Genomic DNA, 15,787 nt, shown 5'->3' on the forward strand with positions numbered 1-15,787 from the left:
TTACCCTGCCCTGCCCCAGGCTTCCTGCCTAAAATAGAGTGTGAAAGGAGGATTAGTCAAAACTCTTTCCCCCTCCATCCTCCTCCCCAACAGAAACAACTTTAAAACACGCAGGCATCTTCCACACACGTTTGGCTGCCCTGAGCTCTAATAGTATAAAAGCATCGTGGCTTAGTGGAAAGAGCCCGGGCTTGGGAGTCCGAGGACGTGACTCGTCCACTAGTCTGCTGTGTGACCTTGGGCAGGTCACTTCACTTCTCTGTGCCTCAGTTGCCTCATCTGGAAAACGGGGATTAGTGTGAGCCCCACGCGGGCCAACCTGATTATCCTGTATCTACCCCAGCACTTAGAACCGTGCTTGGCACCTAGTAAGTAAGCGCTTAACAAATACCAAAATTATTATTACGAGCTAATAGAGCAGGTTTCTCTAGACTGTAAGCTCATTATGGGCAAGGAATAGCATTATATCTACTAATTCCCTTGCACTTTAATAGTAATGTTGGTATTTGTTAAGCGCTTACTCTGTGCAGAGCACTGTTCTAAGCGCTGGGGCAGATACAGGGTCATCAGGTTGTCCCTCGTGAGGCTCACAGTTAATCTCCATTTTACAGATGAGGTAACTGAGGCCCAGAGAAGTGAAGTGACTTGCCCACAGTCACACAGCTGACAATTGGCAGAGTAGGGGTTAGAACCCATGACCTCTGACTCCCAAGCCCGGGCTCTTTCCACTGAGCCACGCTGCTTCTCTGTACCCTCCCAACCGCTTAGAACAGTGCTCTGCAATTACTAAGCGCTCAGTAAATACCACTGATCGATCGATTGAGCCAGATTTTCAACATTTTGCAAACCCCCCCGTCGGCACTGGGACGGTTAACAGGCTTTACCGTCAAGGATGATGAAATCACGGGCAACACAAGAATCTTTTTAGACAGTGACAGAAAGGCTATAGTTCTTTCTGCAATGATGGTTGGGTAAGTTTAAATGTAGCTAAGGGTACTTGTGAGGTGAACTGCACACAAATCCTGTTTTTCTACTGCTCCTGTACAGCACGCATATTAGAGAAGCAGCGTGACCTAGTGGACTGAGCCCGGGCCTGGGAGTCAGAAGGATCTGGGTTCTAATCGCCGCTCCACCACCTGTCTGCTGTGTGACCTTGGGCAAGTCACTCCACTTCTGTGCTTCGGTTCCCTCATCTGCAAAATGGGGATTGAGACTGTGGGGATTGGACCGTAAGCCCGTCAAACGGCAGGGACCGTCTCTATCTTGTTGCCGACTTGTTCGTTTCCAAGCGCTTAGTACAGTGCTCTGCACATAGTAAGCGCTCAATAAATACTATTGACTGATTGACTGACAAGGGATTGTGTCCAACCTCATGAACTACCCCATCTACCCCAGCGCTCGGTACAGGGCCTGGCACATAGTAAGCACTCAATACCACAATTATTATTTACAGGGTTTCTGCCCCACCGTATTTCTTTATAGGCACATATTTTCCTTCTGTCCCTCCCGAGGGTATCTGTTAAGCTCTCATTGTGCCAGGCACTGTGCTATAATAATAATGTTGGTATTTGTTAATAATAATATTGGTATTTGTTAAGCGCTTACTATGTGCAGAGCACTGTTCTAAGCACTGGGGTAGATACGGGGTAATCAGGTTGTCCCACGTGAGGTTCACAGTCTTAATCCCCATTTTACAGATGAGGTAACTGAAGCACCGAGAAGTTAAGTGACTTGCTCAAAGTCACACAGCTGACTACTAAGCTCAGGGGTAGACACAATCATCAGATTGGACACCGTCCTTATCCCACATAGTGCTCACAGCCTTAATCCCTCTAGACCGTAACCTCATTACGGGCAAGGAACGCGTCGCTAATTCTGTTGATTCGTTTGCTCCCGAGTGCTCAGTTACAGTGTTTCTGACACCCGGTAAGCGCTCAATAAATACTTGACTATTAATCTCCATTTTACAGATGAGGGAACAGTGAAGTAAAGTGTCTCACCCAAGGTCACCAGAGAAGTGACAGAGCCAGGATTACAACGCAGGTCTTTCCGACTCCCACGTCCATGCTTTTTCCACTAGGCCATGCTATTTCTCCCTACTTGTACACTAGCATTTTAAAATCGTGGGACAACCTGATGACCCTTGTATCTACCCCAGCGCTTAGAACAGTTGCTCCACACATAGTAAGCGCTTAACAAATACCAACATTATTATTATTAAAATGTCTTTTTCCATCAGAATCAGGTGAGGGGCAGAAGGGTAAACTGTACTTCTTCCTAATGCTCCTCTTTCCGAATTTGAAGCTATTGCTATTGCCCAGATAAGGCGGTGCCCGGGGGAACTCTAGGCCCCCCGAGGGGATCAGAAATCCAACTGTTAAAACGTTTAAATCGGAAAGGGAAGAGCATTTTAAGAACAAGTCTCTCCACAGATGCCAGAAGTGCAGGAAGCAACAAGAAGTCAATCTCCTATCTCCTTTGCCACGACCTTCCTGCATCCCAGGGGGGGAGGTCACAATGGTTCACCCACTTCTGCTTTTTTTTTTAATGGTATTTTTTAAACACTGTGTGCCGGGCACGGTACCGCCATGCTGAGGTAGACACAGGTTAATAAGGTCTGCGACACCATCCCTGTCCCCCATGGGGCTCCCAGTCTTAATCCCCATTTTACAGATGAGGTACCGAGGCATAGAGGATGAAGCCTCTTGCCCAAGATCACACGGCAGACAAGTGTAGAGTCGGCATTAGAACCCAGGTCCTTCTGATCCCAGGCCCCGACTCTATCCATTAGGCCACGCTGCTCCTTTTGGGAAGCCCCAAAATATCACCACCTCTATATCACAACTCTGCCAATAAAAGACCAAAATTTAAAAGCCAGATACCCGGCTGGTTTAGGCCACCGTTTTTCGTTTTTTTTTTTTCTAAACCTGTTTTGCAACTCTCATAGTCTACTATGGAGTTCAGAAAACAAAAGGGAGTCTTTTTTGCATTTTATGGCTTGCCTCCCCACTTCACAGTTTATTGTACATTAAATTACTCCAAATGAAAATACTCACTAAATTTTATGTGTCAGTTTTCATCTTAAATAGTCTAGAATAACTAATGCCTTAAACCACCATGAAGGAAATCATGGCTGTGAATTTACGGGAGACTTGGTTTGAACATTTCCTCAATATTAAAACAAGTTCAGCACTGGTTGGCTGGTGATTTCATCATGCTTCCCAAGTTGTAGACTTAGACATCTAGCTTTTTCAGACCATTAACTACAAACACGTAGATAGAGCTTATCTGTAATTTTTTACTCAGCCTAATCCACACACCTTACGCTCATACACTCATCTGACTTAATACTATTTCCCAGCAAGATCTAATAACTGAGTGCTATTAGAAAACATAAGGAGCAAATATTTTTGATCATATTTGTTTTTCGCCTAGTCAATACTTTCATTTAATTTTTGACCAGAACCTGTTATGAAGGAAAACAAATCTCCAAACAAACATGTATGAGGCTAACTACTCTATGCAAAGGAGAAGATTTTAGAACCATGGAGCATCACTCCATCTACCGACTGAATCCATGATATCTGTCTGACAGTGTTTGAGGCTATTTTTTTAAATGATATTTCTTAAGCGCTTACTCTGTGCCAGGCACTGTACTAAGCACTGAGATGGATACAAGCTAATCAGGTTGGACATAGTCCCTGTCCCCCATGGGGCTTACAGTCTTAAATCCCCACTTCACAGATCCCGGCTCTGCCGCTTGTCAGCCGTGTGACTGTGGGCAAGTCACTCAACTTCTCGGTGCCTCAGTTCCCTCATCTGTAAAATGGGGATTAACTAATGAGCCCCACGTGGGACAACCTGATTACCCTGTATCTACCCCAGCGCTCTGCACATAGTAAGCGCTGAACAAATACCAACATTATTATCATTATATAAGGTCACCATGGCCCAGAGAAGTGAAGGACTTGCCCAAGTTCACACCAGCAGACAAGTCACAGAGCCGATAAGACTGCAAGCTCCTCTTCTAGACTGTAAGCTTGTTGCGGGCAAGGAAATGCTCTGTTTATTGTTGTATTTTACTCTCCGGAGCACTTAACATAGTGCTCTGCACACAGTAAGTGCTCAATAAATGGGATTGAATGAACTCAGGTCCTCTGATTCCCAAGTCTGGGCTCTTTCCACCAGGCCACACTGCTTCTCGGCCTCAGCTCTGTGTCTTCATGCTGTTGTCATGTGTGGGAAGTATGTTTGGAGGGGAGAGAGGGAGAGGAGGAAGGGTTAGGGAGGGAAGGAGGGTGAGTGTCCCCTCAAGGCAGTAGGATTGAGGGGAACAGTTGTCAATTTCAGATCTACAGTAGGGCAACAGGCTCCCAGCCAGGAAGAACCTCCCACGGTAAGACCTTAAAGAAACAATCTCAGCTGAAGCACATTAATTTAGACACACACCTCCACTGTAAATTTCCCATTTGTGACAGAGACTACAGGGCTGAAAATAGTTTCTTGTCAACAATTGTGACTTTTAGGGTCTTAAGGGAGCTGCGAGGGAGTGGGAGGGTTTTAAGCGTAAATGCACAAACATTTTGTTCTGTCCCAGCAGGAATAGCCTCTGGCATCTACGAAATACCCTATTTTACTAGATTGGTCATATTCTGGCCTGACTGATTTTCCCAGATTCTCACGATCAGAAACGTTGAACATTAAGCAGTGCAAAAAAAGAAAATTACACTTCCTCACCCAACATTATTCAATTCTGTTCCATTGTGGGTTAAATCTTTCAATATGCTGCCTTCCCTTTCCCTATTCCAAGGAGAAACCTGGAGAGGATTTTTTTTATGGGCCCTGATTCTTTCTGGTGTCTGTATATCCACTTCACAAACAACAGGAAAAAAAGAAAAGGGATTCATTCATTCATTCATTCATTCAATCATATTTACTGAGCACTTACTGTATGCAGAGCACCGTTCTAAGCGCTTGGAAAGTAAAATCAGCAATAAAAAGCTAAAAAGCTTGTTCGCGTTTTTTGCATGGGGGCGGGGGGGATTTGCACTGTCAGATCTGCAGCACGGTTAACTGCTGTTTTCAATTTATACCTTCGGTAGGTGCTTAAAGCTTTAAAACAGACACGAAAAAATAAGTTCTTTAGGGGAACGGGAACAACTCGGGCTTTCAGCGGTTACTCCAGCTAATATCAGCTGTGGAGTCGGAGAATCGTTACCTCCACGGCTAAAGGGCAGTCGACTTACTGCACCAGTGTGTATTTTCCAACAAATTCAGAAGCAAAACTCGTAATCTCTTTAAAAAATACACACATTTAATGATGGTCTGTTTTCATTCTAAGTAAAGCAATTCCAAAAATACAAACTGAACATCAGAGCCATGTGAACCACCGTGATAAAATGAAACGAAGACATTCACAATAATTAAGTCTAAAGACGGTTTAGCTTGATAAGTTTTCTTCCAAGCACGTTAAGGAAATACTGCTGGTGTTCAGTTAGAATTCAAGGACTTGGGGCAATGAAATCGCGTGAATACAGACGGGAATGGTGGTGTTACATGGGATTTACATTTTCCATTACCCCTAGAGACAGACAAACATTCAAAAAGCGACACGAAGTTTGTGTGTTCTCAAAATATTGCAGCTGCAGGAAAGGCAACTTTAAATTAACAGCTGGGAGGGGAGAAAAAAAATCAAGTTCTGATGGAGGTAAACAGAAGTGACCGTTTAATTTGCACTTTTGTAAAGCTCATTTATACCTACCACCCAGGACCCAAGTGCAGGGAAAACAGAGTTCTTCTGCTTCTTTTGGCTAGAATGTGACAGGAAAAAGTCATCTTTTGAAGATGTTTCAAGAAACAAAGCAACTTTCTTTATAAACAGTCAAATAATCAATTAATGGAATAAATAAGTACTAACCCCGGCGGCACATTTTAACAAGCTCTGTAATCACTACATTTTACATATTTTTTTCCCATTCTGGTGGCAAATCCCCAATTTGTAAATAAGCAATATCAGATATTCTTAAGAATCAAATGAATAGCCACCAAAATTAGAATATTCTTCTGTTTACTCTTGGCTAAAAACAAAACACCCCCCCCAATATATAAGGAAAAAAAAAACAGAAGACAAAGAAAAATACATCAACACTGGTGATAAAACAAAAGAAACTGTCTTTTTTTACATGTAAAATAAAGTTATCAATTTCAACTTGGTACATTTTATAAAAACAAGAGGTAATGTTGTAATTAAAAAAAAAACAGTGGTTACCTCGATGGGCACCATACTGCTCATTAACCCTGTGCAATAAAATACTTTGTCACACTACATTTATCCAACACGACTAACAGTTACTACTGACATGGCAGGAATTCTTCGACAGGACTCCTAGAGACCTTACTGTTAAAACCGGGAGACATTTACAATCATAATGTGCCACACACACACACACAAAAAAGTTTCAAATGTTACTTCTGTAGAACGTCCGTAATTTTGACATTTTCTTTCTTTTTTTTTTTCCCCTAAGGTTCTGAACGGCCGGGTTCCAAGGACCGGGATCGAAAAGCGCGGCGAACAGCCCATCAACGCTGTGGTTCGCCACCCTTGGCCCAAACGCGCTGAACTGGTTTGACACATTTCTCTTCATACATAGCAAGCAACAGCACCCAATAAAGCCTGAGAAGAAATGCTGCTGTGGTAAATACTGCAACTATTCCTGAAAAAGAATTATGGGATATATATACTCCAAAGCTGCACCATTCCATAATTAAATTGCATAGGTCACATAATCACACAATCTATAGATACACAGGGAGCGTGTACCTATATATGCACATGCAAGAATATTAAGACGACAATGAAGTCTAGTCACAGAGCAATTTACAGGCTCAATATATTTTTTTTTTTACACTTTGGCTTGAAAGAAATTTCAAATTTTACAGTCTTCAGTAGGCATTATATACACTGCCACTGTATGAAATCTCAAAGGTACTGAAATAGAAATTCTTTTCCGCCAAACATTTTGTTACAAAACAGACACCGTTTCTCAACAAATTGTGCTATCTACATGATCTGTTTGCTCCAAAAAACCACTAATCACCAACGGACTCGATGGAATACCTAGAAGGATCTTCTAATGCCATGCATGGAATGGAAGAATCAGTTTTTAATATCCTACCCTAGAAACAATCTACAGTCTGTAAGGTTACAAAATTAAGTCTCTGCTCTGATTTTAAAAGATAGCTTTTCTGACGATATCCACAATGTTCACAGGTACGTGTTAAGGCTAAAATGGTTTGTTTTTTTCCTTTTATTTTTAAGAAAGACCGTCAAAACCAGACTCCTTCGGGGCTCTGCGGTGTACCTACGGAAGATGAGGAGTGCAGTGAACGTAACGTTCAGTCCGACAGTCAGGATTGCAGTCGCTCCTTCCCACTCCACCAGATTACTGCACCTTTCCATCAAGGGTCACTCGACGAGCTAGCACGCGGTATTTTTCGCCACACGCTATTCTACCTGCGGCACCAAAGTAACTGGTGATGGAGTTCTTTAGATGGTTCAGTTGTAGCTCCTGATCGGCTAAATTATTCAGGATCTCCGTATGAGTTCATCAAACTGATAATCTTCTTTGCCTTCGTCCTCTTTGACGATTTCCGAATTCTGCGTCTGGAGTGCTTTTCGGGGGAGGCGGCCTTCTTCTCCTCCGCAGGTGTGGAATGGCAGCGGCCACGGTCTCCCCGTACGAGTTCTTTTTCGGGAGTCGGACAGGCTACGCAACACAAAAGGCCGACAGGGTCTCCGTAAATACTCAAGACCACGTACTTCCTCCCTCAACTGCGTTACTGATGATAACGATAACAACAACAAAGCGCTCAGCGCAGTGCTCTGCACACGGTAAGCGCTCAATAAATATGAATGAATAAATAACAACGGCGACATCGGTTAAGCGCTTACTCTGTGCCAAAACACTGTTCAGAGCACTGGGGTATCTATGAAGTAATTCATTTGGACACGATCCCTGGACCACGTGGGGCTCACAGTCTAGTTGGAAGGAGTAGGACTTAATCCCCATTTTTGCAGATGTGGAAACTGAGGCCCAGAGAAGTAAAGTGCCTTGCCCAAGGTCACACAGCACACGAGTGGTGGAGCCGGAATGAGAACCTAAGACTCTGACTCCCAGGTCCCAAACTCTTTCCATTGGGAAAGAGCTTTCTTTTTTTTCACTCTTTTCTTCTCTATTGTGTTATTCTCTTACCTTATTCTTCTGGTCTCCCTATTTGGTGACCAAAAATGAACATTTCTCTCTAACATCTCCACTCCCCAACCCCACCCCCAAACCAGTAGGCTGAATAATAAGTGTGGTAATTCGTTATGTGCTATGTGCCAGACACTGTTTTTAAGGTTTTAGGGTAGATACGAGATCATTTGGGTTGGACCCAGTCCCTGTCCCACGTGGGCTCACAAACTTAGCCCCCCCTTTTTACAGATGAGGAAATTGAGGCCCAGAGAAGCGACTTGCCCAAGGTCACACAGCAGACAAGTGGCAGAGCTGGGATCAGAACCCAGGTCCTCTGCCTTCCAGGCCCACGCTCTTTTCACTAGGCCATGATGCGTCTCGTAAATGCTGACCGTCACTACCCCGCATCCATTCCATATCCACGTGGAGCCCCACGTGGGACAACCTGATGATTTTACCAGCTACCCAGCGCTTAGAACAGTGCTTGGCACATAGTAAAGTGCTTAAATACCAAAATTATTAAATTATCATCCCATCATCTCTCACTGTGGACCTAACTATTTACTAGAATGGTTCCCCCGAGCAACTGCCGTCTGGTAAGCTGGTGACGGGAGTTCCTGGGGACTGTTGGGAGGTCAGGTGCCAAGGAAGCCCATCCAGTTAGCGGGCAGATCCTCTGGGGCTAAAAATAGAAGAGCAGTTGCTCCCCTGGCAAACGAGGTCTCATTTCAGCTGAGGAGACCGTGACAGTGATGCCAGAAAATAAGGGAGTCTACCACTGGGTAATGGTGGTTTTAGTCTTCACAATTTCCTGACTTGACGCTGGACGACAAATAAGTTTTTCCAGTTTTAAAGGGCCCTCTGCCGATACGCTGACGCAAACAAGGCTCGAATACACCGCGCCCATAATTGGGCAGAATTTCTCATACGATCGTGCTCCTGACACACCTCTCGATTACTACTGAAATTGCTATTGAGGTTCTTTTATGGTATTTGTTAAGAGCTTACTCTGTTGGCGCTGTACTAACCGCTGGGGTAGACAGAGGCTAGTCAGGTTGGACTGAGTCCATGTCTCACATGGGGCTCACAGTCTTAATCTCCATTTTATAGATGAGGGAACTGAGGCCCGGAAAAATTAAGTCAGTCAATCGTATTTATTGAGTGCTTACTATGCGCAGAGCACTGTACTAAGCATTTAGGAGAGTACACTGTAACAGACACGTTCCCTACCCACCACGAGTTTACAATCTAGAGGGGGAGACAGATATTAATATCTGTTAATTCATATGATTAAATTACAGACATGTACATAAGTACTGTGGGGCTGGGAGGGGGGATGAATATAGGGAGCAAGTCAGGGTGATGCAGAAGAGAGCTGAAGGAAAGGAAAAGAAGGCTGAGTCAGGGAAGGCCTCTTGGAGGAGATGTGACTTCAGTAAGGCTTTCAAGAGGAGGGGGAGAGTGTGTCAGAAAGTAGGAGGAAGGGTGTTCCAGGCCAGGGGGAGAACTTGGGAGAGAGGTCGGCAGCGAGATAGACGAGACTGAGGTACAGTGAGACGGTTGGCATTACAGGAGTGAAGTGTGCATGTTGGGTTGTAGTAGGAGAGTAGTTGGTGAGGTGAGGTAAGAGAGGGGGAAGGTGATTGAGTCCTTTGAAGCCAATGGTGAGGAGTTTTTGTTTGATGCGGAGGTTAATGGGCAACCACTGGAGGTTCTTGAGGAGTGAGGAAACATGGCCTGTATGTTTCTGTAGAAATATGATCCGGGCAGCAGAATGAGGTATGGATTGGAGTGGGGAGAGACAGGAGGCTGGGAGGTCAGCAAGGAGGCCGATACAGTTATCGAGGTGGGGTAGGATAAGTGCTTGGATCGACGCGGTGGCAGGAGAGGAGAGGCAGATTTTAGCCACTTGCCCATGCTCTATCCACTAGGCCACGCTGCATCCAGAAACAAGCCATTCCAGTCGGGGCGGCCTTCTCCGGATCAGCTACGATCAAACGGAAGCATCTGTTCATTCGGACGGATGGCAATTTTAGTACCTGGACAGCTTTGATGGCACTTTGCATCTGTTCTATGGCACAGGCTGGAACGTTACATCTGGGCGGCTTTGATCGGACAGAAGGGTCTGTTCTCTCTGACAGACCGTGACTTTAATCAGCGGTCAGGAGATGGACTCGGGTCATTAGACATGCCCCCGCTCCAAAACAACCGAGTTCCCTCATCTGTAAAATGGGGGTTAAGACTGTGAGCCCCATGTAGCGTGAGGGACACTGTCCAACTTGATTAGCTTGTCTCAACCTCAGCGCTTAATACAGTGCGCCTGGCAGATAGTAAGTACTCAACAAATACTCTCTGCAGGAGAAAAGACACTGTAGAAACCACCTAAGAAAATCTGTTGGATTTCAAACCATCCAGGGGGCTTATGCGAACTGTCCACATATACTCATATATGCGTGGCTCAATGGAAAGAGCCAGCCACCCCTGGCACCTCCACCCCCGCCCACACTGGGCTTGGGAGCACAGGGCATGGGTTCTAATCCCGGCTCCGCCACTTGTCTGCTGTGTGGCCCTCGACAAGCCACTTAACGTCTCTGTGCCTCAGTTCCCTCATCTGTAAAATGGGGATTACGACTGTAAACCCCATGTGGGACAACCTGATTACCCTGTACCTACCCCAGCGCTTAGAACAGTGCTCGGCACATGGTAAGTGCTTAACAAATACCATTATTATTATTATTATATATTTGGTTTGCTTGGTAAACCGAAAGAGTCCTTTTTATAAAGAAAAAAGGTCAAATCAGTCAAAATCTACGAATAAGCACGAATAACCCCAGAGTAAACAAAAAGCTACCTATAATGCCTGGAAATGCTAGATGAGGTAGTTTCTTTTGTACTGGCAGCACCCGTGAAGTCCACATCTGAGGTATTGGATGAATGTGCAGTCCCATCAGCTCGTCTAAGACAAAGGAATTCGTGACAATTACGTCTTCTACGAACACAAGACTAGAAATTTGAAAGAGACTAGATTCCTCACCAAATTCCCATTAGGAAAAGAGAAAAGAGCATTCTATTTACCCTATAGAGCAAGGTAAATCTGAGGTGGGATTCTCTATCCCTGGAACTGATTCCTTATCCTGTGAAAGAAGAAAATTATTGAGGCATGGGCTCTAAAACTCCATTGCACAAATTTATGGCTTTCCGAACAAGACTTGTTATAGGTTCACACTACGGCAATGCTACGCATTTGGAGAGCTCTAATATTTATCTTTTTTGAACTCTTTCATATAGAAGCTGTTAGTTTTTTCTTCCATATGTGAAGACAGTATCGTTGGACAGCAGTAGGTGTACATCTCAATTTTTCATATAAATTGGCTTGAGTTCTTTTAAAATGTATACAATTTGAATTTTGAAATATGCTTCCAAGGATAAGGATTCCTTATCCTGTGAAAGAAGAAATTCACTGAGGCAAGTGCTCTAAAACTCAAGTTTCAAGAATTGATGGCTTTCAAAATTCCCACTCAAAATACTTACCAAAGAAGACGGTTCGGCAGTTTTGTGAATCATCTTTCTGGTATATGGGCCGGGTGGACGCCCAACAGATTTCTTCTTTCCTTTTCTTTCTATACCATTGCTTACTTCCCTGAAGGAAAAGACAAATATTTTTCATGACTTAAGCTTCATTTAAGGCCACTTAAAAAGCAAACAAAAAATCCCCAGTTACCGTCAGTGTAAATAAATAGTTAAAATGAAATTCAGAAAACGAGTGCATGCCCTCAGTGCTAAATATGTTGTATAAACAAGCCGACCTCAGCACTCTCCTGTCCTCGGTACTCACGGACATAGGTTTTCATGTATTTATACATTTTTCTGAATGCTGTTCAATCACTGGTAGTTATTGAGTACTTATGTGCAGAGCACTGTACTAAGCGCTTGGGGGAGTGTGATGCAACAAAATTAGCGGACACATTCCCCGCTCGTAGCGAGCTCACTTTGTACAGTGCTCCGCACACAGTAAAGCGCTTGTATTACTGACAGATTGATCTTTTTCAGGTTTTCAATCCTGATGCGTCTGTACTGCTTCTGCTTTATATTCTTTCTTCGACTTGGGTTATCTACAAGTAATTTCTGGCATATGCCCCATGAGACTGTGGGTTCCGTACAGACATGGTAAACGGGTTTTGTTACTTCTGTATTCTCCCAAGGCGTTAGTATGGTGCCTAGCCCTTCCCCTTCATACCCAACAGACCACCACTCTTCCTACTTTTAAAGCCATTATCAAATCGTTTCTCTTCCAAGAGGCCTTCCCCAACTAAGCCCTCATTTCCCCTACTCTTTCTTCCTTCTCCGGCACCCTTGAGCTTAGATGTGTATCCTTTCAGCATTTGATATTCACTCCACCCTCAGGCTTTTAACGTGCATATTCTTCTCCCGTGCAATTTCCCCTATGACTTATTTCAAGATCTGCACCCCACTCTAAGTGGTAAGCTACTTATGGGCAGGGACAGTGTCTGCCAATTCTATTGTACTGTACTGTCCCATTCTCCCCCACAGATTAAGCACTCAATAAATTCCACTGATTTACTGACTGAGGAGGTGCTCAATAGATGTCACTGATGGACCGACTGCCAACAGGTCCCCTGCATCACTCAGTTTGTAGCCTAGATGTCATCAAGCATTAAATATTATTTAGTAAGTTTTGTGAAAAGTTTACCAACGAAAAGCCAGCTGCTAAACAAAGGAATGATCGACTGCATTTTGTTGACACGTCTTCAAAAAAACACTTGATAATAATAAAAATTAAAATGGTTGTAATTAAGTGCTTACTGTGGGCCAAGGACCGTACTAAGCACTGGAGTATATACAAGATAATCAGTTCAGACACAGGCTCTGACCCACACAGGGCTCTCAACAGAAGGAAAAATAGGTTTTCATTCCCCATTTTACAGATGAGGAAGCTGAGGCACGGAAATGACTGGCCTACAGTCATACGGGACTGTATCTGTTACCGATTTGTACATTCCAAGTGCTTAGTACAGTGCTCTGCACATAGTAAGTGCTCAATAAATACTATTGAATGAATGAATGAATACGGTACGCAAGTGGCAGTGCTAGAATTTGAACTCAGGTCCTCTGACTCGTAGGCTAGTACTCTTTTCACTAGATCACGCTGATTCCTACCGTTTTGAAGATGCAAATTAGCTTTACTTAATACACCACTTTAAGTTTAACAGTAATTTTTTTTTCATTCTCCAAAACATTGAAGTGACTTTGATAAACCTAAACAAGATACTTTAACTTCTAGAAAAGCAGTGTGACCTAGGGGGAAGAGCACAGGCCTGGGAGGAAGAGGACATGGCTTGACAGGCTTCTAATCCCGGCTCCGCCACTTGTCCACTGTGTGACCTTGGGCAAGTCACTTAACTTCTCTGTGCCTCAGTTACCTTACCTGTAAAATGGGGATTAAGATTGTGAAGCTCATGTAGAACATGGACTGCATCCAACCTGAACAGTTTGTATCTACCCCATCACCTGGTACGCTGCCTGGCACATAATAAGCCCTTAAATGCCATTAATTTTTCTTTTTTGTCAAAGGGGGGGAGAATATGAGCTGGGGTGTAAATAAAAGAACAGAGAACAGTGCTTGGCACATAGTAAATGCTTAACAAATACCATCAATCATTATTATTAGAAGAAGAGTAGATAGACAAGGGAAACAGCTACCTACAGTATATCTGAAATTCAAGGTTTGGAATTCTTCAAATGTTATTGTGAACATTTTGAGTGCTTACTTTTGGTAAAACATTAAATCGAGCCCTGGGGGATAAGCACAAAATACAAATTGAGTCGGCCCTGCCCAAGACAGAGGCAAATATGGACCGCAGAGAATACAAACATCAAAGTTTCCTTTTCCCCACCCTTCTGCTTTCCCACCCCAGGAACAACAGAGTCCCTAATGTTTCGTATATTTCCCCAGATACTGATCCACCCACCCTCTGCTCCAGTGGGAGGGCAAGGTTTGGATTCCACAGTGGTGGGCCACAACCCTTGAGGGACACACACAACCTGAAAAATGGACTACGCTTGGGCCCAATCTGTTTCAAATCAATCAGTCAATCAACCAACCAGAGGTACTTAATGAGAAGGTACTGTGTTCAGGAATTACAGCAGGGCTGTTAAACAGGATCCCTGCCACTGGAGAGGTTTAATGGGAGGAGGTGAGGGAGTTTCACCTGCCTGTCACTCTGTTAGAGGTTGTGGACGGACAGTCAATCGTATTTATTTAGCGCTTACTGTGTGCAGAGCACTGCACTAAGTGGTTGGCAGAGTACAACAGATACATTCCCTGCCCACAACAAGTTTACAGCCTAGAAGGGGAGAAAGACATTAATAGAAATAAATGACATATATGTGCTTAGTGCCGGGGGCTGCGAGGGGGGATGAATAAAAGGACTAAGTAAGGGTAACGCAGAAGGGAGGGGGAGAAGAGGAAAGGAGGGCTTAGAGAAGGCCAGTTGGAGGAGATGTTACCTTCAATAAGGCATTGAAGAGGGGATGTGTCTACCAATTCTGATGCACTGTACTCTCCCAAGTGCTTACTACAGTAGCTCTGCACATAGCAAGTGCTCAAGAAATACCACTGACTGACTGATTGATTAATAGAGGGTAGCAGAGAACTGCAGTGTTTGGTTTCCACGATGGTGGGGTGGGTGTAACCGGAGTTAAAGTTCAAGGCCGCAAGCTCTGGAACAGAATGGCCCTGATGGCAAAGGATTCAAGGCAATATCTCCTGCTTCACCATCACCCAAGCTAGGGAAAGAGGGTTGGGTTTGAGTATCATGATTACTGGTGTCGCTCTAAGCCGGTCGGGGGTGGGTTGCAATTGAGGCCAAGAAGCCCCCCAATGGCTTCAACCCAACAGCAGAACAGCTTTGCCATCACTCATCCAGTTACTGCCATGCAATACCCCTTATACTCCTCGTCTAGTGACTACTTTTCCAGATGCTGCCGCTGTAGCTTCATTCAACCCTGGCTCCTTCCCTTCAGGCCTCTGCCTGCGGATCTGACCCAGAGTTATGAAAAGGATTTTCTTTTTAATGGGACTTGTTAAGTGCTTACTCTGTGCCAGGCACTGTTCTAAACAATGGTGTAGATACAGATGAGTTTGAACGCAGTCCTGGTCTACACTGGGCTCCCAATCTCAATCCCCATTTACAGATCAGGTAACTGAAGCAGAGAAGTGAAGTGACTTGCCCAAGGCCACAGAGCAGACAAGTGGCAGAGCCCAGGATTAGAACCCAGTCCTTCTGACTCCCAGGCCCGTGCTCTATCCACTTAGACCACGCTGCACCAGCATGATCCCTACAGGTCAGCTGAGGTTCAAAGGAGGAATGCTCCAACCTAGCTATGAAAGCAAAACCAGAGGGGTATTTACCACAACTGAAGATTTTAAACATGAGGTGACAGGCCTATCGAGTGGGTGTGAAGGGATAAGCCATAATTATTTGCCAGATCAGAGTAACATACATTTTTCACCCTTCCTGAAGTTGACTGTA

The 15,787-nt window shown here is 44.3% G+C and overlaps 1 protein-coding gene across 1 annotated transcript in view; it reads right to left on the reverse strand.

Annotated features, from left to right (window-relative positions):
- Nucleotides 1–5,292: 5,292 nt before the first annotated feature.
- Nucleotides 5,293–15,787, reverse strand: part of MTF2 (metal response element binding transcription factor 2) — a 65,331-nt gene continuing 54,836 nt past the window's right edge. Inside the window, 6 exon segments of the mRNA XM_029062399.2 lie at nucleotides 5,293–7,444; nucleotides 7,446–7,600; nucleotides 7,603–7,766; nucleotides 11,086–11,190; nucleotides 11,310–11,368; nucleotides 11,766–11,874. Of these exon segments, the coding sequence (XP_028918232.1) occupies nucleotides 7,265–7,444; nucleotides 7,446–7,600; nucleotides 7,603–7,766; nucleotides 11,086–11,190; nucleotides 11,310–11,368; nucleotides 11,766–11,874 (772 nt within the window). The 3' untranslated portion in view covers nucleotides 5,293–7,264.

This window comes from Ornithorhynchus anatinus, chromosome 4, assembly GCF_004115215.2.
Source record: "Ornithorhynchus anatinus isolate Pmale09 chromosome 4, mOrnAna1.pri.v4, whole genome shotgun sequence".
Lineage (NCBI taxonomy): Eukaryota > Metazoa > Chordata > Mammalia > Monotremata > Ornithorhynchidae > Ornithorhynchus > Ornithorhynchus anatinus.